Here is a 24,251-nt window from a genome sequence, read left to right on the forward strand (position 1 = left end):
TTGTGAACTTCCGCTTTGAAGCCTCGAGTTTCGCATTTTGACCAGCGCCATGTTGGCTTTTTACATCCCGACATAGAATTGTGGCGGGGGGGTCCGACTGAGAGCTCGTCCACTGCGCACCCAACTACACCTGCAACCATGTGCTGATTGGACAGTCTATTTTATAATTTACAAAATGAACATCATGCTGTATTGGAGGAGACTTGAAAGTAGTGATTGAGACCATAAACTCCCCAGGAAAATGTTTACTGACCTTATAAATGCAATATAAAGTTTCTATTAGAATATCGACATCATTGTGACGAATTAGGATGTAATCAATTATCCAGGAAGGTGAACTAAATGTCATTTTTTGAGTGCGAGTTTTTTCATTTTGATTGTACATTTATACGCTGTATATGAAGCCATCTGTCGCTGCTATGATGTGCCAGGGTTACAGCTGCTCTTCTTCACAATAATGATGTGGATGTCAAAGAGAAAGTTGCTGAAACTTGCTGAATTTGAAACACCTGGCCACTTTCAACAAGAATCCCTGAGAGGGGTTACTGTTCATACAGTATGTGATGGAAACAGGCGTGGTATGCCTTGATGCATATCTGCGCCATGTCTCAATGTCAGGGCAAGAGCAATTCAATACTGGGTGTGCGATACTCCCTTTGCCAGCTGAGAAACATCTCTGGGAAGAATTCACTGTAACAAGCCAGGAGTTAAGCCCTGATGTTGCAGTTCAAGGCCTGTTCATCATTAGTACCTGTGTATTTGTGTTTCTCAAAAAAATAGATCTTGACCAATATCTTGAATTAGGGCACCACACTGTTTGCAGCCGTTGCCTGGGTAACTTTGGGACCTGTCCAAGGTGTACCTGGACAGGTCCCAAAGTCCCCCCCCGCCCGCCCCGTGACCCTTAAATGGATAAAGCGGTAGACGATGGATGGATTGTTGTTTCGCTGGATAAAAAGAGGTACAAAGTCCGTCTAAATGACCCCTGGGATGTTGTGGGAAGATTTAAACATTAAATCACAAAACGTGTGTGTGTGTGTGTGTGTTTGTGTGTGTGTGTGTGTGTGTGTGTGTGTGTGTGTGTGTGTTTGTGTGTGTGTGTGTGTTTGTGTGTGAGTGAGCGAACACAAGAACTGAAAGGAGTTAAAAGGCAGAGTTGGTGACCACATCATGCCGGTGATTGTTGCCGTCTGGCTGTGTGACTCACATCTGGACTGTAAGAAGATAAGTCTGGAAGTCTGCTGTAGGAAGGAAACTTATTTGATTTATTTTATACACGTTGGATTGGAAATTATCTTTCAGCACCAGTTTAAGAAGAAAAAAAAGTAGGGCATCATGTCAAAGGGAAGTTTATACTTTCTGTGCAGCTTTGCCTTCCGCCAATAGTCTGACACAGGATTGAAGCAAATAATCAGATTACAGCTGTTAAACAAACAGAGCTGTTAGAAACATACACACATACACACACAGAAAAGAAAAACATCAAACGAAAACATGGCACTGGCATGGTTTTTATTGAGGCATGTCCTGATGTAACAACAAATGTCCCAAAGGCCTCCACAATGGTGATAAGGCAATCTCTCATGCCAGCTATAAGGGATTTTTAAAGATTTTATACGTGATGAAATGTACAGCCTATCTGCCCTGTTGCTTCTTTGCAGCTAATTCTGCGTCCTGCATCACCGCCACCAACTTCCTGTCTGAGGGTTAAAGTGCTGTAGTCTCTGTTTGCATAATTAAACACCCCAGGTCAGGAGATTCCTACTCGTTCTGCATCATCTCCAAAACATTTAAATTATTGTTTGTACATTGTCTGAATGTGTTCTGGTTTTAAAAAGCCTTACAGGCTGAGACTGTATTCTATGCATATTTTGCAGTTTAATTAGGAACATAAATGAAAATCTTTCACTGAGCAGGTACCTTTCATGCACACCAACTACTGGCAGTGCAGACATTCCTGGACTGCAACAAGAAGGCAACTCTTTTTTTGATGGATTTGTGAAAACAATTGAAAATTGTTATTGTTATTTCATTTTGATAGTGACACAAAGACATGTGCTAAAGGCATACTGTACAATATCAAATAAAATAGGGGGGAGAACTGAGAAGGGAACTGCAGGAACAAGGGGACCGGGTCACTCCTGCAGAGAGCAGGACATGACTTTGAAGGAGAACTTGAACTCAGACAGAGCAGAAACTCCCACCGCTCTGCTCTGGTCCAGCTCCTGAGTAAACACAGCTCTTGTTTCTGCCCCGGGCCTGACACAGCTGGACCTTCCTTCTCCTTTAACTGGCCTCAGGTCACCAAGAGATTTAACTCCATTTCCCAGGTGGCCACACTCCTAATCAGAGCTTCCTGCTCCAGAATGAACCAAATGGAGCTGCTCCGGTCTTTGGTACCAAAAGGTCAACTTGTCAGGTCTTGTTATGGTGATAGCTTCTGCTCACCCCTGTAATCAGATGATCAATGATATCCAGATGTGAGGACACATTCACATTCACCTGGACAGCCGAGAGACCTGAGGTTATTACTGTTTTTTCTATTTCTATGAGATTCACAGGGAATCTTAATAGGAGGAAAAATCCACTTTACAGTCATCAACACGCCCACTTGCTCGCTGGGATCGCTAATTTTGATTTTGTTTCAGTAGTCTCATATCAGTGTTTTCTGCAAATTTTACTAGGGGGCTGGCGGGAGATGTCCCGGAAAATGTATGGAGAAACATTTTAAGGACGATTGCATTTCTCAAATGCAGTCCCTCTGGAAAATATCCAGAAAATGTCGGGGCTTGCATGTCTGAATGCAGCTTAAGATTGATTCTCTGGGGACTGTGGATATGTTTCCCAAATTTCAAGGCAATCCATCGAATATTTCAGTTTGTACCAAAGTGGTGGACAAATAGACATTGCCATCCGTGGAGTCGTGACGGGAAAAGTCAAGCTCGAGGAGGAGCAGGAGAGAAAGAGGGCAAAGTTGGACAGGGTCATGTTATCACAAAGTGCACATTTAACTTTGTTAACATTCTTCCCATCACAAGAAATAATTCAGTCGAATCAATTAGACCACAGCTGGGATGGAAATAAATGGTCTGTGTCTCCCTGTCCAGAAAGCACAGCAGTGAGATCAGCGAGTGGCCATGTCACTATCTTCCTCTCAGCAAGCACCTGCTGAACCAAACGGCACAAAGCCGGAGAGAGTCATTTTGTGAGGAAGGAGCATGTATGGTTTTTAGGTAAACACAACTGACACAATCCTTCCACATGAGCTCACTGAGAAGACTCACTCACCTCTGCTGAGGACAGACAGACGCACAGAGACGCACATGTACGAGGGCCAAACGAGGGGGGGGGGCGGGCGGTAAACGGGTAGAGAGCTGAAACGGGAAGGAGACGAGCTGAGAGGGGAAGAGAGGGAGGACAGACTGTCTGCCAAGTGTCCCTTTCAGAGATAGATGGAGAGAGAGTGAGGGGACAGAAGACAGGGGAGATAGAGACCAGGGGCAGAATGAGGCTATAAAAGGAAGTGAGAGACTGAGCCGTTCAGGGAGACTGAAGCCTGGGAGGACTGGGAGGCTCTGGAATTCTTTCAGCATAGCCTGATGGGACCCCTGTGTCCCACCATTAATCACTGTAACATGGAGTGAGGGCAAAGGACAGGGGCCGACATATATTTATAAATATACAGTAAATGGGGATTTTCCAGAGACGACGTCCACGATGAATTTACTTCCGAACTTAATTCCAAGTCAAATAAACGTCAGTTGAAACTGCTGGAGTTTACAAAGGCAGGTTAGGTTGACACAAAGAATGATGAGGGCGCTTCTTTTTTTTAAACTTCTGAATGTCAATAGGGGGTTGATAGCATTTTGTTCGGGGAGGAAGAAATCTGTACATTGTACTTGCATCTTAAGAGTAACCGACGGCAGAGAGTGCATACTGCAGGCATGTACAGTAAGGACGTATAAGGGAAGGGAAATATATGTATGTTCTTTCGAAATTGAAGTAGTTATGTCTAGTCCATTTTCTCTAAACAGACCGACTCTGGAAACTTGGGTCTGCAGTGTTCGCTGTTGACGTATGAAGAACGCAGCAGGAGATTGTCTCGAGTCAGACGCGCTCACAAGAGCAGAACATTTTCCAGAACATTCAGGCGAAGGGGTGGCGCCTGGGTCGAGCGCCCAACTTCGCTCACCGCGAATCTTCCGGTAAGAAAAGTTTTGGACTAACATTTGCTATCTCACGTACGACCCCTGCGGAAATGTTGAGGAAAATCTCGGGAATTCAGTGCGTGTCTGACAACAGATCATCTAACAATATTAAAATTGTGAAACAAAACAATAAGTTTGTAAAGTGCAGATGTGCGAGTCGGGCAACTTCTAGGTGCCAACAAGCAGAACCTGGCCCATAGGAGAAGCCCATAGGAAGGTATATAAATGTATGTATATAGAAGACTGTACTTTAACGATACAAATAAGTCTGTTTGTATGTATATACAGTATACTGTAGATAAGTACTTCTCACAGATAAGTAAGTACCATGTGTGAGTTTGTGAGTTGACATACTGTAGCACGTACTGCACCAGGGCAGTGGTTCATGTGTGGTGTGTGACCACAGGCTGTCACGCATGACTGGGAATGAAAATGAGGCATGAACAGTGATTATCCATGGAATCAAACCACTTCTCTGTTGCCCCTCGAGAGTGGACTTTAACATATTTTCACATCATTATAGAACATCTACATAATATAACAATGATATAATAAATAATGCCTCTTTATGCCAACCATAGGAGTGATGGGGAAAGGATGCGAACGGGCTGACGGTATACAAGCTGCGGTATTAGCAGACTGACTGAATCGATGTTGAGCTCTTGAGTCTCTGAATGAACTGTGACGCGACAAAAAATTCCTGAACAAGGATCCATGTTCACAAGCTACGGAGACCACACAGGAACAAATGTCCACTGACTGGGAAGCACAAAGACTTCACAGATAGAATATAGACAAAATACATTTATGGTTTTAATGTATTTAAAGTTCCTGGCACAGACAGTATACTCTGAGCATGTGAACACTTAGGAGAAGGGACCGATGAGATTGATTTTATGGAACATTTAAAACATTGAACAGAAAAATGACTCAAATCAAACAAATACTGGCACCATGCCCTTACACGTCACATAATCATCCCCTTCTCTTACTCATCTCGCTGCACGTACAGTATAACCTGGACTGGGTTAACATGGTGAATATACACCTCAGTAAACACTCTCTGGAGCGGTCAAACTATGTGGGGGTCCAGTAGGGTTGTAAAGCGACTCCTGACACATTCAACTCCACCCCATTTCCCTTTTCCTGTTTAAAGAGCCTCTCTGGATAATCTATTTTCTCTTCACACAATCCTTCGCTCAGGATGTTTCCCATAAAATCAAACCTCACAGAGCACAGAGATAAACACAGCCCCCAAACTCTGCACGTGCAAGAGTGAAAGAAAAAAAAAATGAGGCACACGCTCACATACCCTGCTGATGGTGGAAAGCAAATTGGGCGGATAATTGGAGACACCTTTCGGTACCCCGACAAGAAACTCCAAACACATCTCACGCAAATTCTGAGGGATATCAATTTAAATGTGAGACGGTCAGAGGGGTGAGGTGATGGCAACACCTCAGTGGAAAGTGCACGCCACCTCTGCTTCAGTCTCTTCCTCATCACACACACACACACACACACACACACACACACACACACACACACTGACAGGGAAGCCCGACACGTAGGCTTCTCATCCGCGCATGTGGTTTCCTGCAGCCCTGCACAATGGGCTCTTCCCCTGATTGTTAAGAGCCAGACGCACTCGATATCACAGCCACTACCCTGGCAGGGGATGTGCTCGCCATTTTTCTACCCTTATCACAGGCAGACATCTTCCCCTCGCCCCGGACACACGCCTTCCTCCCCCATAAAACAATCACATTTGAGAGGTCGGTCACGTGTCTGCTTTCCATTTGGTGACCCCCAGCACCTCTCATCACACATCGCTTATTCACATCTAAAGAGCAGGCTGGTGCTTTTTTACACTTTCCCAAGCGAACTGCATGGCCTTACACATCGCGTTACCTTACACCTTATAATGTGAACATCCATCATGAGCATCTTTTTCCCTATTCTCTTATGGATATAAAAAAAACACTCAGTTTGATTTAGTTTGTGGAATACAATGCCAAAAAGGCACACGCAGGAGAAACGTTTATCACAAAGCATTCACGTATCTGGAAAGAGGGCAATTTGTAAAGCAGATGTTGCTGCTGGGCTTCCAGATACAGTACGGATCTGTTGCCAAAAATGATTCTTGCATGGCCACAAACAAAAATTCCCACAACCCTCACATCCGCAGCATCGTGCCCTCATTCGGTCGTGCTCACACACATCTTGCAACATATTCTCAAACACCAGAATCAAAGCCTTCTGAAAGGGTCCCATACGAAACATCCTGTTAACATTTCTGCCTCAAGAGCCTTCCTTCCTCCGCCAAAGCACACTGATAAATGGTATGTGTGTGCAAAGAGGGGGTGTACCTGGCATCCATGCACAGAATCATGTTTTTGCTATCATGGGCTACAAGGTGGAATTTTCCCCCCAACAAGTATGACATAGAAAATGGGATCCTCTGATGTATGGTAAAGACTGTCCTGTACTGTCCTGTACTGTCCTGTGACATGGCACATTAGAGTCAAAGGAGGTTTGAACAACAAAGTTGAAAGTGAAGAAGTAATAACGGTTTGACCTTTAAGGTTCAACTATAACAGTCTCAAAAACGGCAGCGTTATGTCCATATCTAAATGATTATCATGCCACCCACCACCAACCCCCGTCCTTCTTTTAAAGTGCAGATTCCCGAACTGCGTAACGTGAACATTCGGAAAACAACAGAATTAAATCTCACGTGCAAAATAATCTCGAGTTGAATTGCATTTTCAATAAGCGGGGGAATTCCAAATGTAAAACGTCACGTGGAGTCAGATGGTGGGAAAGAGTTGTACAGCACAGAGCCGGGGGTTTGGTTCAAAGAGCTAAATCATTCCCGAGGGTTACATTTGGTTTTGATATTAATCAGAAACAGGCACAGTTGAGATTGAGAAACTCTGTGTCGGACGGGATGTGATTGGTTACTGCTTCCTGCACCGTCTTTATGTGTCAGATTCTCTAACCACCTCAAAACTTCCAGATCACAATTAAAACTTGTTATCCTTTCAACAACTTCTTTAATAAGCACACATGGGGATGTTTTTTTCCAAAAAGTCAGATGTTGGATGAACCTGGAGCTTTTTTGTTTACACACAGAGTTTTTTTGTGGAATCAACGTGAGCCGTTAACTCGCCTGCATCGAGGACACGGACGGTGCCGAACTAAAATTAGCCTTCTGCTTCCTGGTATCACCACCACGGAGCGAAGCTGCACAATACACAGAGGAGCTGAGCTGTGTCACACGCTTTTAATTGAGCCCGGGCGAAATCTGATAAAAGCAAGAGACAACGGGGCCTTTTCATCCCACCCCGAGAAAATAACTTTTCATCTGAGAGCCTTGTGTATGATATTACATGTCTGACAGAATCACTGAACATCTGGAATCCTGCACAAGCATCAACAAACAGAAAAGCAAAACATGGTGAAGGGCCGCGAGCTCACCAACATGCGAAAAGACACAGTGCACACATGGATTCAGCGTCACATGTGCGTTTTTGTCTCCTTTCATCAATGATTGGATCAAAAGACAAATTTACAAAGATTATTTTTAGTTTGGCGCAGTCAGACATCATCATCATCATTTCATGTCACTTTTATGACAACTTGTAAGAGTGAAGTGGGGCTGTACGCGCATGTAGGCGTTTAGGGAAAACAACATCTTCATTTACATGAATTTTGTATTGAAGGTAAATGTCAGCAAACACACAGAGCTGCTCCACTGAGAATGAACATGTATTTTGTCCAATAACAGGACACGCAAATACCACCCATTCACCCAAATACTTCCATATTATTGCACCTGTTATTCTGCATGATTTAAATTTCCATTTACTGTTTTAGTAAATAGCTTGCTTTTGTGACATTTTGAGTCTTTTCCTGTTTCTTTACTGATGTAACACTTAACATTATCACACATGTAAATTGCAAAAATCATGATCAAGCGATAAAGGCTGAGGGCTACTTTAATTTGCCCGAGATGAATAACAACCCTGAGTCTGAAAAACGAGGTATAGATTCAACCGTGGATTTGCAGAATCCACGGTTGAATCTCACATACACTACAACCCCGGACTTATCTAGACTGTATGTGAGAAATATTTGAAATAGTTGGCCCCAACATTAAATGGACTTCAGTGCAAAGTCTGTTTAATGTCCGATTGAGCCCATGTGTGAATAGAGCGGGTCATCATCCGCAGCCAGTGGGCGGGCAAGCGTGTACATGACATTTCTACTATACAAATGGCGCGAAACTGGAAGCATCGTTTAAACGGAGACGCCAACAAAATGGAGAGATGACAAGATTCAGGAACTTCTGTCGATACAGGCCAACGCTGAAATCTTCATTCTCAATTCAAAAAGAATGGCGAGAGACTCGGTTGTTTATGATGTAAACAAAACTTATTTTTACAATACCTTTTGGGTCATGTCATGCCTCCCTCACCCAACCACCCATCACCTAAAACCAATAGGGGACAAATCCGGACCTATTCTTTGGCTCAAAATCATGGATATGGTACATTTTAGTGCATGATTTAAAGATTCAGATTTATTTTTTTAATCTTTTTCCTGGCTATGATGATCCCATTGGTCAAAATTTGCTATAAACGGGTGATCTATCACAACTAATCCTGTAGTGTCATTATCATTGTCTGATAATGCAGATGTAGGGCCAGCTTAAAAGCTTCCATTGTGTATCTTGTGATAACGTCACTTCATTAACTACTTGGACCTTGACGACTGACGGACAGAATGGCGGACACAAACAAAAGAAAAGAAAAATTTACGAGCACAAGCGAGAAATTTATACTCAAAACACTCAACAACATATCATTATGCCTGCTGAGGTCATGACCCCGCGCCTCAACCCCTGTCAGGTCAACGGGTCGAGCAAAGCACAACATGTAGCCCAACATGGTAACCCATTTCGGTTTATTACCTTTTGCCAAGGAGGTTATGTTTTGACCTGTGTCTGTTGGTTTGTTTTTCGTTACTTGTCAGCAGGACTGTGGAAGAAGCACTGAACTGATTTGAACCCCAGGGAAGTCTGTTTTCAGACATGAACTCCGGAAAATGTTCGGGAAAAAAACGGGTCTGCAGATATTCTGGAGTTTACATATAAGAAACGCTGCAGGGATTTGTTCAAGTCAGACACATTCACAAAAGTAGGAACATTTTGAGAACTTGCAGGCGAAGGTGGCGCCTGCACGAGTCGAGCGCCCCACTCCCTCGCCGTGAATCTCCAGAGATTCACTCGGACATTTTGTGGAAATCTTACAACGGGGCTGGCTGGAAAAGTTCCAGAAAATTTGTGTTCTCATAAACTGCCCCTCCAGAAAAGTTCAAGAAAAACAGCTTAACATTCAGTGTGGTTCTTGTTAGAGTTGCAGAGCAATTCTTTGAATCAATTTCTTGACATTTTGACATATTTGTCTGTTTTCCAGAAAATGATGTGGATCTCGACGTGAAAAAATCAGATCTAAGAGTTTTTACAATTCGGTGCTGATCCACTTACTGATTCGGTGGAAGAATGTTTGGCCTTGATTAACTGATAAGTTCTGTGGCATATTTAGTTCCTTTAGCAAAACACTGGGAGTGGGAATGCATTTATTCCAAACAGCAACGTTGCAACACGAGCCATTTCTCAAGAAACCGTCCTGTTTTACTGCGATTTACCAGCATGCCGAGCAGAAAAAAACACAAACAAAAAAACCTCCCACCAGAGGAACTCCCCAAAAAGTCCTGACACTCCCACTCTCCGCGCACCGAGGTCTGACTGCATGTGCCCCCGGAGACACTGTCAGGTGAATTCTCATACGTTAACTGTCAACAGGTTTACAAGTCGAGAAAAAAAAAAACAACAACACACAAACAAACTAAACAACAACACGTGGGAGAGCAAACTTACCGCGCGCACTCCCGACGCGAGGATGGCGACGGAGAGGCACAGAAGCAGCAGCCTGCAGTCGAGGAAAGAGAGAACATGCGTCAGTGATGCTGCTCGGCCGATGCTCTGCAGACGGTCGGAACACTTGATGTGATCCGTACTGTACCTCAGATCCCTCGGCCCCCTGCTGTGATGCCCGGCCATGGTCGCTCTCATGCGCGCCGCCGACTCCAGTCGCACGCCGCGTTGATTTTTTCTCTCTCTCTCTCTCTCTCTCTCCCACTTGCAGAGGGCTTCTACAGCATGATCCTGCCCCCACCTGAGGCACAGCAACACCTCCACACGTCAACACATCCACAGTCCACCATGAGTCGACACACATTATGATTATTACTATTAGAGCCTGGGCAAATCAGCCATCCTGTATCCAAAGTTTCTGTCAGGTGCCACTTCGCCGACCGCCTGACCAGAACGCGCACTCAGTGGACACTCAGAGGAAGCAGTGGCACATGCCACTTCTCTCCAGTGTCTGTCGTGCAATCGGCATCATTTGAATGAGACGGTTACTTACAGTCGCCCTGAGCTTCGCGTGCCGACGACGAGATGAAGGAAAAGCCCCTCGCGCGCCGGACGGGACACCACGGTTCCGGGCGACCGGTTCGACCGCGCCAAACCTCAAATACTGTCACAAAAAGCAGCAAAGTGTCGCAGAGTAGTCCCTCTCCCCACCGAGAAGAGTCCGAGTGTTCGTAACGGCAGGGTCGGCTCCCTTTGCCATGGGACGAGGGTGGTCGTGGGTGGGTTGGGTTCTTCTTTTCTTTTTTTTTTTTGGAGAGGGGGGTGTGGTGCGCCAGGAACAAGAGCGAGTTTGCTCCGATCAGAACCTCACATCGTCTCGGACAAAAGATGCGGCGAAACGTGCTGCCCGAGCTCCGCCGATAAGCCCCGAGACGTAGCCCGCAGAGAGAATCGCAAAGAGGACGAGGAGCGGTCGACAGGTGGTTGTTGTGAGGCCACTGAGCACCGAGGCGCACCGCCGACATGCTGCCGCCGCCGCCCGGCGCCCTGCTGCTGCTGGCGGCTGTCTGCTCGAGCTTCGACCGGACCGGAGCTGAGGTGAGTGGACGATGACCGGTCATATATATGTCTATAGATATAGATATCTATAGACATATATTTGTGGTTGTGTTCACAGGTAGACTTGTGCACAAAGTGTCAATTTCAACTTTTCTCTGGTTAGGATAATGAGAGCAAACTGAGGAACCCTTTAGACTCTCTTGTCATCCACACATGTATTTGCAACCAGATGACTCAGTTCATCAGTTGTGTTCACTTGTGTTGGTGCCTCAGTGGTGTAAAAGTCATTTGTTTTTAGCATGACTGAAAAGTTCTTTGCTCCAGATGTTCATATATATTTATATATTTGTATTTTTTTCTGTGTGTGATTATTTTCTCTATTTGCTCGAGCTCTGTCATGCTGTTCTAAACACTTTTGACTTTGGGTTTACTCCTTCAGTCCTGCCTCCTTCAGTTCTGCTGGAGAGAGAGAGAGAGAGGGTGGGACAGAGTGCCTGCAGTAGCTGAAGTGTGTGTGTGTGTGTGTGTGGGTGTGTGTGTGTGCGTGTGTGTGTGTGTGTGTGTGTGTGTGTGTGTGTGTGACAGAAATGTGTACTGGTTAATCACTGGTATGTTTAGATAATCCAATAAACGCTTCGTGAATGTGTCTATTTAGAAATCGAGACAGACTCCTTGCGGTTTGTTTTCACTGTGAAGCCAGAGAAGATGTTACTCCAGTACAAGAGGAGTAATACATATTGAAACATGTCCAGTGTAAAGACAAAGAAGTGTGATGTATAGCAGCCATAAATTTCAACCAAATTTGACTCTGTCATCAGTGAGAACAAACTGGAGCGGTTGTGGTGGGAGAAGCACCAATGAAACTGTTTTGTTTTGTTATGCGGACAAGCTTGATTACGATTTTTTTGATTTGTCTCACAAAAGAGGATGTGCCCAATCAAATTGCTTCTCTTGAGATTCAAATTCCAGTTTCTCAGCCAGTTTGTCATGAGCTCGGAGGAATGACTTGGCTAGTTTGATACATTACATGAACATTGCTGTCACACTGAATGTCACACAAACCCCTGATTCAAAAATCTGGCATTTCAATAAAGCATAGGTCAATTGTTCATGAGAAAAAGTAAGGAACAAAATGTCAAATATTCTTATTGAAAAGCCAAATATGACTCAACTTAGAAAAATTCTGCCCTACTCAGGATATCTGCCGATACCAAGTCCCAATCCAACAACCGTGCAGTCATTTTCCCATATTTCCTCTGCAAACCTGTCCGTGTGGAACTCATAATTTGATGTAGTTGATGAGCTGCCATGACTGAATAGATGTTTCTGGTACCAGAAACGCCAAATTTGAAAATGACATTGACACAAACGGTAATTTAGATGGATTGGCAGATACCGATTTGCCATATTCGATTGGTGAATCCCTACTCACATTGGTGGCCTCTGTTTATTTAGGTCAACAATTCAATGAGGAGCCCAGCTTTTGATCCGCAAACCTTTATCGGGTCAAATGGCTGATAGATCAGAAAATTAAAGAATGGACAAGAGACTTAACGGCGAGTGGCATGATCATGTATGTTGAGATTCAGCATTGTTGGACGTTTTGTTGAAACGTAGTGCAGCGGTCAGGTTCCTCTGAAACAGAGCGCTCGTCAGATGTGCTGCTTTATTTTAAAGTGTGGGTGGAGTTTCCAATGGAAACATCTGCCACATGAGAATAGCAAAAACCCAGGTGAGTGGGCTAAAAAACATTAGCGGGACGCTGCATGAAGTCTAAAGATGTGGAAGAGCAGGCTGTTAATCATTCGCTTTTATTGCACAACTGGGCGATATGTGGTGTTTTGGAGAAAATGAACACCTCACAAGGGAGCCTGTGGAGAGTTTCTCCATCTTAAGGATATATTTTCAGCTGTGATGGCTTGTAGCTGCGAGATGTCGTCACAAAGCGCCAACAGAAAAACTGTTTTTGTGAGAAACAGATTCAGGATAATGGTTCCACATGTCAACTCAGGAATGACACTTGATCTACATGTTAAAACAATACTGTATGTGACAGGAAAGGTTCCGCTTGTCACCGAGCTTTACGTTGTCAGCTCTGAGAGGGCAGAGTAGCTTTGACTTTCCCTTTACCAGGATGTTTCATCAACAGAACAATCATTATTCGCCTTATGGTTCACAATTATCTCCATCCAGACTGAGCATCGATTGGGGGAGTAGGGTGGGATAAAGGCGAATGATGCAGGGAGCCAACATATCAGGTTAAACAAAGCCGCAGAAGTAACTTCCATCCACAAACAGGAGACAGACACAGGATATCTGGACAAGGACGAGGAGAACAGAGGGGGTGAATATCTGGCTGAACATCTTGTCACTGCTCAGGTGACGTCATTAAAACTGGAGTAATTCATCATTCAGATTTTTTTTCCTTTTTGTTTTTTTTCGGGAGTTGCATGTTTTCCCATCCACCCATGGGTGATCCAGAACAGGAAGTTTGTGGCCCTGTCTGGGACTTCCATCCGTCCAAAGCTGCACAGCGACGCACTTATCAGTTACATCCAGAGCGGTGACACCGATTTTACAGGCTGAAATTCAGTCCAGACATAATATCTCCTTGCCTCCGTAACCTGTCCTTCCATAAATTTGAAATCTGGTATGAGAAATAAACATTTAGCTCATGTGCGCTTTGGTGTGTTTACCTCTTCTTTATCGCCATGTACACAGAGATGTGACGTTGACTGAGTATCAGAGCCTCCTGTTTAGGCTCCTTCACAATCAGTGGAGCCTAACAAAGGTCAGGAGTGAATATACAGTATAAACACCGTCAACCACGAATGCATGCAAGCACTTTGCAAGTATGGAACGGGTCAGGCTGACTTTTATTTAAGAAGCAACAAGCTAATATTTAGATCTATGTAAAAACCTTTGCTCCCATTTTTTTCACTACATCATCTGATCCTGGGTGAATTTCTGCACTGTTTAGAGTTCCTCTCCCCTGGCGGTCATTTAATCTGCTCAGAATGAGTCATCAGTAATTCCTACAGGAGCATGAGGAGGAGGAGGAGGAGGAGGAAGAGGAAGAAGGGCAGATTTGCAGATTCCTGGAGTGAGAGTTTGTGTGTGGGATGTTGGCTGGAGGGATTGGGGAGAGGCGGTTGCTGGTGGGAGAAGAGAACTTCTCTGTGCTGCCAGGTTCCTGCTACTGGCTTGACCATGATGTTCCAGGACAGGGTGAACCCCAGGGACGATGAGCACAACTCAAATATGAAGGCGGCATCTCCGAGAGCTGTTAATCCCCACACACTCTGAGGAATGTGTGTGTGTGTGTGTGTGTGTTGTTGGTTGAAAGCTGAGAATCACGATCGAGACTCGTTCTGTTGGTGCGGCTGCCCAAAGTGCAGACAAGGCTACTTGTTTGGTCTCGGCCTGATCGTGTGGACCAGCCTCCTCCTCCCCAACACCTCCCACAGAGACAACAGCTGACTCCGTCACTCCGTCACCGGGACTGGCCACCAACCAAGCGAAGCACCCTGGGAAGACACAACCTGCCCGACCTCTGTCCCCAGCGTTGTAAAAATGCCTACATTTGGAAGAGATGTGGTTGTCCGTGTGTCTGTATTTTGACAGGCATCTCTGGGTGGCAAAGATAATTCTTCTCTGACCTTAATACTCAAGTAGTGTGGCAGGTATGCCCCATTTTCTGCCCTTTGTTTCACTGTGTGAGCTCCCTGTCTGTGCCAAGTAAGGAGAGGATTTAAAAGTGGTTAAGCATGGTAAAGTCCTTTTCAATTCTCTGTGAGCATCATCGAGGAGGCATTTCATTCAGATTAGTCACAGCTGCATTTCATGTTTTACATATAAAACACTTCTTTTTAGCATTTTCACTCCAACTTCCCCCCAAATTAACTTGAGTGTTTTCCCTGAGATTTGCTTACTTCCCCAGACGTGTAGCGATATGGTGAAAGTGCAATTTAGCCATTTAACTGTGAAATTGGGTGAGTCATAAATGTCATTTGTGGTTTGGACAGAGATGGTGTAACGGATACGTCCGTCTGACAGGGAGGTGGGAGGTGGAGAGTGATAGAGAAGGAGGCTGCTGGAGGAGGGAGGGAGGGAGAGGGAGGTGATGAGGTTAGGAGTCCCACAAGTGGAGGAATGTGTGTCGGAGCCGGAGATGACACCCCGTAGCAAATCTGTTAGTCTCACTTTCTGGTCCTGGACCTGCACTTCCACTCACTGCTGCCATGGAGGATAATCAAGACAGAGATGATGGTGTCATTAGATTAACGACTCTACGTTTCCTTTGTCGTGGGCCAAATGAAGTAAAGAGTGAATTTTTGGCTGCCATCTTCTTCAGCTGTTCTCTTTGGCTGTTTTCAAAGCGTCTGTCTTGTCCTGCTTTACATACAAGGACAGGTGCAATACAAAAGTCACTGTTTCTATAGAATACAAATGTTTGTAATGTTAGTCAGACTGATGTTCAAAACTTTTTCTTTGAAGCACTTTTTTGAGGTAATATTTGCCTTTATTTGACAGAATGGAAATGTAAAGAGACCGGTAACATGCAAATAAGCAGATGAATACAACTCATCCAACCGCGTCTCGGATATCAGAGTTCAGCATCAGCACATGAAACCTCTGGGAAACTATTTGTTTGTCTTACATAACATCCATTCTTGACGAAGGTTTTTTCCATGCTTCACCTCACATTGTTGCCGCTCTTGTTTCATGTGGTGCTGTGGTTTTATCGTTTTTGGGAATCTTCCAAGTATCCTGAGCTGGAAAGCAATCCTGCAGATTTACTTCATCAAGCCAAACCTGTAAACTGTCCTCATCAAGCGTTTGGTTCATGTGGTGACGACACATGGCTTCTCCAGACGTACGGGGCTCCTTATTTCTCAACAGGTTCAAGATGCTGCAGAGAACTAATGTTTTGAAATGAAGCCCCAAAATTGGTTCCGGTAGTGGCCTCTTTTTTGGTGACAGCCGACTTCAGATTACACAAGTTTTAAAATTCTCAAACACTTTTTGAAATTGAGTTGATTCCCATGTTTGAGTCGAAATTTCACAGATTGGCTGCTCGCAAATAATAAGCATTCTCACATTAAAAGACGAGATTAGATGATGAGGCCTCACACGCTACACACCACTACAAGATTTTCCTGCCAGAGGGAGCTATACACACCTATGGATTCCTCTCTCACACACACACACGCACTAATCTCTAGTTTTCTGAGAGATAATTATGAGAGAGGAAGGTCTGTTTGTGAGTTGAGCAGGTAACTGATGGATTTAGTGATGGCAGATTGAGCCATGATGAAAACAGGGGGAAAAAAGAGACCACATGATATATGAGACAGTCCCATGCTTCATATATGTCCCATTAAAAGTTAACTAAAAAGTGCTGCTGGCAGAATGCGACATGTGTGTTGTACATGTCTGTTAGCGTTAGATGAACGGAGATGTGTCTTATTTCTGTCGGGTGAACATGACCGTGATGTCTCAAGTAACGTAGTCTGGTTTTTAACTCTGCCTGCTCCCTACACCTCTCACTGTAGACCTTTACTATTCCTGCACGCTCTCCTCATCTTAAGTGAGCTTGAGTTACTTTTGAATTTTTACCAGACATGGTAGTACTGGACTGTTGTTGCACTAAATTAGCAGAGGAGGCGGACTGATAGAAAAAGCAGATTGCGAGTCGGATCCCACTGTAATTCAGAGGACCTGACAGTGCCTCGTGTATCCCAGAACCTTGATCCACTTTCCTGGAAGAACAGATGCTTTATTCATCTCCGTCCGTGTTGCTCCTTATGCTGCTGCCGGCAGCTGGGCTCCGTTGACCTGCCGGACAATGAGAATTGTTCATTATTGTAGCCGTAACTTTATTGAAGCATCCCAGGAAAAAAAAAAGGCTTAATCAGATAACTTTGAGTAGGAAATGAGCTCAGCCGGTCCCGTGGCGCGATTCACACCAGGAGAGGAGGAAATCGTTCAATGCACAGCTGAGTCTAGTAGATTATGTAATATTTAGCTGAGGCAGATCTGTTGTCAGTATTCGGCATCTCTAAAGCCTCAAGGCAGTGAAATCTGTAAGTCTCGTCTCTCTATATGTTCAAACGGCAGTGACGTGATGTTGGTGTTGGAGATAAGGCCTGGTATGGAAACAGGAGAACAATGGAGAGCAGCTCTGTCTATTAGATACCGATCAACTTAATCATATGGTCCAAGAGCTCAATTATGCATTCGTTTGTTGCAGACTTGGGAGTGAAGTGACTGGCTCTCTGGAATTTCCTCTCTTTCTCACACTTATTCTTACTCTTGGGCTGTTTTCAAACATACATTCCAGACATTTTCTAGAGTTTGTCCTTTAATAATTCTTCTTTGGAGTTTTTGCTTGCAGTCATCAACACGCCCACTTGCTGGCTGGGAAGGCTTCACTATTCTCACATGGGCTCAGTGGTCACTCTGACATTTTCTGGAAATTTTGCAGGAAAGGTTTCCGAAAATGTCCGGACTTCAGAACGTATGTGAGACAGCTCTGTGGGAAACCCTCTTTTCAGCCAACGACACCAACGTCTGTGCAGCATGCATTAATCCATGAAACCAAGGGTATGAAATGGAGCTCACCTGCACACACACTTCCTGTATAAGTATACTCCCAGGTGGAGGCATTGTGTCACCTCGAATAACAGTGATGGTCATGCTTCTTTATGTAAAAGACTGACTCACATCCCAGATCCTTCCTGTAATGTGTGTGTTGGATATTGAGGGAGTTCTCAAACTTGTGTCGGGTTTTTTTCACTGTGAAAAAAGCTGTGCAACACAACTGGAAAACGAGGAGTTTGCGTGAGAAGATTCCCGGTTGGATGCATTTGGTTCCTACTTGTGTCACAGAGGTCATTCCTCGTCTCCACGTGCTGACATTATTCCCAGATACCAGAGCACTCTTGAGAGAAACTGGAGGCCGACCCAACCCCTTCTTGTCTTTGTGAGCATAAAAGGCAAGAATGGCTTCCTCAGTTCCACATCCTGTGGCACAGTTCGACATCTTGACAGAGGAGCAGGAGGCACAGTTGAAGCACTTACTGTATAGAGCTCGGCAGCCGCTCACGTGAACTGAACTGGCTCTTTCTCAGAGAAAACAAACGTCTTAACAGAGTCATTGTTGCTTTCTCTGCTTCCCCCCGTCTCTCTGTTTCCACTCTTCCCTCTCACTGCCTCAGTACCTGACTTGTTCTCAGAGAAAAAGTACAAAGTCTGCTCTATTTTACGGTCAGATTTGATTTCTGAACAAAAAAATGATCCAGTTGCAAAGAAGCGCACGGGAGAAAGAAGTGTGGAGAATTTTCTATTTGAAGCTTGTGTTTATTAGTTGGACTTGGACCGATCCTGTTCCTGTGGGATTGTTGAGGAATGTTTTTTTTCTTCGTTTTCACTGTTTGTTCACTGTTGCACTGTTTTCAAAATGTGGAACAATAACTGCCCAGGCCAGTGATGTGTGGGCAAGTGAACAGCACACAAATCAAAAAGTCCAGACTACACTGCCGCAGCAAAGATACATCCCACCGCTTGCTGGACAGATTTAAGTTGTAAGGTTTTTTAAGTTTTGTGTGGCGCAACATCTCCATCTGCATTTGAGAGCTAATGTTGTCCCCAACATAGAGCTTCAGACACACGTGTTTGTGCCGTAATGAGGGCCGGAAAGTCCCTCGTAAGACCAAAAGATAAGTAGGAGTCTGGTTTAATTTGTTAACAAGGTAACAGTTTGTCTCCGCACACGCACACACACACACACACACACACACACACACACACAGAGAAACGAGTTATCAAGATGACCCTTACATTGAAAGCTCTGTTTGAACGTCTCTAAATCCCCTCTAATGGCCTGACCAGAGGTTACAGGTCAACAGGATGAGCCAGTGAGGGTCATGTGACTGGTCAAGATGGGATGCAGACAGACTAGCTGATAAAGTGAGGTCATGGACCTTTGTGATCTAAGGCAGGAATATTGAATAGGATCCATTAGTTATGTGGAATTTGCCCCGAGTGAAAGGCGGGCAGTTGCGTTAGGTGTCGGTCTTGACAGCTGATGAACTGAAATCGGTTTTAATGTTTCAAATACAGTAACTAGTGAACTTTTTGATTTAATGCTCCTTGGCTTCAGTCTGATCTCTTTATTTTCAACACCTCCTGTTTTCTGTGGGCCACAGTGAGTGATGGGCAGTTTTCTGGAGTCCCTTCCCAGCAGCTGGACTTATCCCACGTTCGGCCAGTTCCAGGGTTTTCGTACCACTGTGCCAACCAGCAGGGCCTGAGAAACTGCCCGAAACACTTTTCCCATTTCCTGAGTTCATTTTGCGTGTGAGAATTCCTGGGCGGACTGTCAACACGGCTGGAGCTGTCTTTTGCTAAAGAGGACTGTACGGTGTCCCTGCTTCGTGTCGCGTCACGTCTGCTGACATGTTCAATAACTTTGTGCAGTCCCAGCGGACGAACTGTGTGTTCGCTGCCATGTCCACAGCTGGACATGTCTGGCTTCACCGCAGAATCACTGTTGACTTACGCTTATCCCAGTGTTTGTGGAGAGAGACGTTCAATTTTAGCGCATAGACCTGCATGACGTCGATAAGTGGTTGATGTATTTGAGGCAGTTTTCTTACTTGCATTCTTACCTTGAGCCCGCTAGCTGGCCCCAAATGCGTTGACAGGCAACATTAACCCGGTCATGCTCGGTCACGCATCAGTCGACTGGTGAATGACGAGTACATTTGTTAACTTTATTCATTAACGTGAGTGTGAGTGTAGGTGTGTGTGTGCATATGCTTGTTCTCATTCTCCCGCTCAGTCATTATCTTACAATCCAAGATTTTGCTTTCTGGGAAACTGAAGTGTGACTTAAGGATGTGACCACATGACGCTCGCTAAGCTTTATTAATTCATAGATGTTCTCAGTGCCTGGGATTCATTTTTATGTTTGTGTGTGTGCCTGTGTGTGTGTGTGTGTGTGTGTGTGAGTGTGAGAGAACAGCTCTCAGCACATGCATCTGCTTTTGGTTACAGAAGCCCTGAATTATTTCTATTTGGTAAATGAATACCTGCTGCCTGCAGCTCGAACAGAACATGTTTTACATCAAGTTGGTCTCAGCAAATAAGCGCTGCAGGACTCCTTAACTAAAGGAAACAGAGAACATGTCCCTGTTTTATTGTACAATGTACATATAATACGTCTCTAGGTATCACTGTGGGGCTACAGTACCTTGTGTCCTCCAGACCTTTTTTTGCAGTGTGGTGGGCATTTGTTAAAGGAACAGTTCATCATTTTTGGAAAATGATGCTCATTTGTTTTCTTGCCTGGAGTTAAATGAGAAAATTGATAACACTCATATTTAGTTAGTAGTTGGCTCACTTAGTTTAATTAAAACTTTAAATCTTTGGTTTGAAATATTAATTTAACGGACTGATAAGAAGAGACTGAAATGAAATTTATTATTATTATAATTATAATTATAGTTCACAGGAGCAGTTAATATGGAAAGTTTGACATATCTTGGTATCTGAAACATGCTGTTTCATATCGTGCTGTTCCAGTTTCTCACACACACACGCACGCACGCACATGCACACGCACACACACACACATGCTTGTTTACAGAGCAAGTTCCACCAGGAGCCTTGTCTTCCAAGTAAGGCAGTCTGACAGAATATTCTCCTCCTCCACTTCTATTCTTTCATCCCAGCCTCTCAGTACCAGGAATGTCAGAGCAGCAAAAAGAGAAATGGTCTTTCCTCCTCTACTCCTCTAATCTTTTATCATTATTATTATTAATAATAATGCTTATCTGCTGCTTCAGTGTGTGTAGCTGAGGACTGATGACAGTCTTACTGATTGTGTTGAAAAAAACACACAAATACCAAAAGCTGGACTCACCAGCACCGAGACACTGATGTCATGCAGTTTTTGTGACGTCAGACTCAGCTGAGCGTAGCTGCAGTTTGCCTTTTGTAGGTGTACGTTTTCAAGTCCGTGCACATGTGCTTGTGTTTATGCTGTTGCTGCCTCATCTACTACAAGGCAGCGCATTGCCTGCATCGCTGTGTGATTCCTAACTGTCTCATTTAGTGCTGCCTAATGAGGCCCGCTGCCAAGTGAGCTCCTGCTGACGTTTATGGAGTAAAACTATCCTGATTGTCTCCATATGGAAACCGTGATCTGTGCTACGAGCGTGTCCTTATGGAGTGACTTACACAGGTTTTAAAACATGTATGGCAGGCTGCTAAATTGACTGTAACAGAGCAGGTTCCCGTTTGATGGCTCATAATGTTGATGCAGTGTATGTGGCCTCGATACGTTAGTTATCTGTGAAGGAAACGAGGTTGACTTTAAGAGGGGCACAGGAGCATGTGAGGTGTATTACGCCTTGTTATTACAGTGGGACTCACTCAATCTACAGACGGACCCAGATGTTCATGTGAAAGTTCATGGATGCGATCAATTTAGCCGCGTTGCACAATATTTACTGGTAGAGCTCAAAGCCAAAATCTCCTCGGGTTTTCATTAAGAGCAACTAAATCAGCCAACTTGAAATTAACTCAAACAGTGGACTGCCTGAAAAAGTAAACACCAAACCAAGTGAAGGCTAGATTGTTTATATCGAAAATGAAAGTCAATCTCAGACATTTTGGGCCTTTTTCACTGGTGCAAACTCATAACAGAAACCCAGCCTGCAATTTACCAATTATCTCCACAGCTTTGTGGCTCACAATAAAACAATGAGGTTGCACTTGTTGATGTGAACATTTTTTGTTCCACCCCTTTTTTTTGTCATGAGACATGATTAGAATAAAAAAAGTCAAAATAGTATTATATTAAGATAGATTTGGGGAAACCCAATCACACTAAGGGAGTAACTGAGGTAAAGGTATGGAACTGTATAGTGACTTCAGATGTAATGTTGAAAAGAAGAGCATGAATACCTGACAAAACTCTAAAATACAAAGTAAATGTTGATGTTCTTATCTACTTTTTCATTTCTATTTTTCTCATTTGTGCGTTTTGAATATTAAAATGTAAGTTTTTTTTAAATTGCAAAGAGGGATTTGAAATGACAAATCCTCCCACGCTTATCACTGGGATTTATGAAATACTTCAGCAGTAGTGGGAGGTTATGGCCGGAATGTGATGTCGTTTTTTAAAAAATCCTGTAGATGACATTAACCAGATGTTTGTCTGCTCTTCGTTTTTCCTTAACACGGAGGGGCAACACAGAGAAACACCTACAGCTGTTGTTAAATGTTCTGTCAATGTGGAACGCTGCAGTGATGCATGGGAACATTTCTGCCCCCATGTGGTAACAATCACTACTGTTGTAATACTATTCATGAAACCTGCGGTCGCAATGTGAACAGCAGGGTAAAAATAGTTGTGGAAAATATTGTAAATCTTTCGTGCAAGATAACACAGTTGAGCATTTTAAGGAGACACTGAAGTACACCCGCGATGTTAAGAGTTTGGCTGCGCAACATGAGGAGTGGATTTGCCCACTTTGGCAAGAAGAACAGAGGCAGTGAGTCATTCAGCCACAAGGACAAACTGAATGACTTAACACTGCAGGCTGCAAAGAAATGGAGCCCCCCACCCAGCCCCTTGTAGGTTTGGGGAAATCCAGTTGCCTTGGCGATAGCTACAAAAATTGCTAAATAACATTTGTTCCCTTTTCCCTCCATTGTTTTCCCCTTGTACAAAATTGAGTTAAGACGGCTCAAGCACTAATGCTTGATTTACGTTAAGCTGGGACCTCTGGACCGGCATCTCTTGCTGGCTGAGACCTGTAATCTTGAGAGCAAACATTAGTCATCACTTCCTCCCTCCTGAGCTCATCTCACTGCCGGACTTACGTATCTAACAGTGTCAGACATATCACGCAAGTGTTGTTTTAACATCAGGCCTTTTGGGATGAGGCTTGAACTGAAACCAGAAACTTCTGACACACGCACACACACACACACACACACACACACACACACACACACACACACACACACACACACACACACACACACACACACACACACACACACAGAGCACTGAGATACTATATCAGTTCTACATTATGAAGGACTGTGAATGTGCCTCTGTGCGCAAGGCACAAATCTTGGCAGTTACATCCTTTTCTTTTGTTGGCTCTTTGTGTTTCCATGCCCGCTCCGACCTCAGTGATCAATCACAAACACACTGTCACTGTATTCAAACAACAAGGACATGGCGTTTTTTTTGCGCGGCACCCAGTAAATGTAATGGAAGTATACGCCACATTGAAATTTCGCAGTTTGGTGACATCCAGGCCTGCCATCTGGACTTATAAACACCCATCAGGAGACATGTGAGGCCGTCTGCCGGAGAGGTTTACTGGCTCGGAGACAGTTTCTTCAGAGCTCGGTGACTCACCAGCCTCTGTATATTCACAGTGGACATCAACACTCATCACTGCGGAGCCTCGGGGCCTCTGCTCAGTCTGTTTGCTCTGCGGACGATCACGCTGTTTGGGCAGAGTAACGTCACCTTCATCTATTTATTTTCTCACAGTCTGGTTCCAGCAAAATCCCACGTGAGCACACCCATTACTGTGCAAGTCTTTTTTTAAATAGATGAACTTAAAGTGTAGACGTGAAAGCACTCATTTTGCAGAATGCCCCATATAGGAAGGAATAACGTAAGCATCTGAGGATTGTACAGTACTTAATAAGATTTGTTTTGTCCCACCACCGTCTCTGTTCATGGGGTTTGTGTGACATAGACTGTATGGCTTGTGGTATAGCAAGATAGTGAGGACCCTCATCGTGTAATATACATGAGGATTCTGTATGATGAGGTCTCGTTCATGAAAAGCCCATGATACCAAATATATTATCAAGCACTTAATGGCTGCGAGATTCATTAGCGAGATGTTCTTTGTGTGCAGATGACAGATGGGTCCTTTGTACCATCGCTCCCATCTGGTGTTTGGGTTTATGACGATACATAGCGGACGTTGGAGGGGAAAAAA

At 44.3% G+C, this 24,251-nt stretch overlaps 2 protein-coding genes across 3 annotated transcripts in view; one reads left to right on the plus strand and one right to left on the minus strand.

Moving 5' to 3' along the window:
- The window catches only part of col4a2 (collagen, type IV, alpha 2), a 48,384-nt gene extending 37,528 nt beyond the window's left edge, over positions 1-10,856 (minus strand). For both annotated transcript variants that reach the window (XM_035604013.2, XM_035604011.2), the window contains exons 1-3: positions 10,703-10,856; positions 10,298-10,450; positions 10,153-10,204 (exon numbers count right to left, since the gene is read on the minus strand). In XM_035604013.2, coding sequence (XP_035459906.2) covers positions 10,153-10,204; positions 10,298-10,347 — 102 coding nt within the window. In that variant the 5' untranslated portion in view covers positions 10,348-10,450; positions 10,703-10,856. The remainder of the gene's footprint in view (positions 1-10,152; positions 10,205-10,297; positions 10,451-10,702) is intronic.
- Positions 10,857-11,020: 164 nt separating this feature from the next.
- Positions 11,021-24,251, plus strand: part of col4a1 (collagen, type IV, alpha 1) — a 33,149-nt gene continuing 19,918 nt past the window's right edge. The window contains exon 1 of the mRNA XM_035604014.2: positions 11,021-11,247. Within this exon, the coding sequence (XP_035459907.2) occupies positions 11,173-11,247 (75 nt within the window). The 5' untranslated portion in view covers positions 11,021-11,172. The remainder of the gene's footprint in view (positions 11,248-24,251) is intronic.

This window comes from Scophthalmus maximus, chromosome 14, assembly GCF_022379125.1.
Source record: "Scophthalmus maximus strain ysfricsl-2021 chromosome 14, ASM2237912v1, whole genome shotgun sequence".
Lineage (NCBI taxonomy): Eukaryota > Metazoa > Chordata > Actinopteri > Pleuronectiformes > Scophthalmidae > Scophthalmus > Scophthalmus maximus.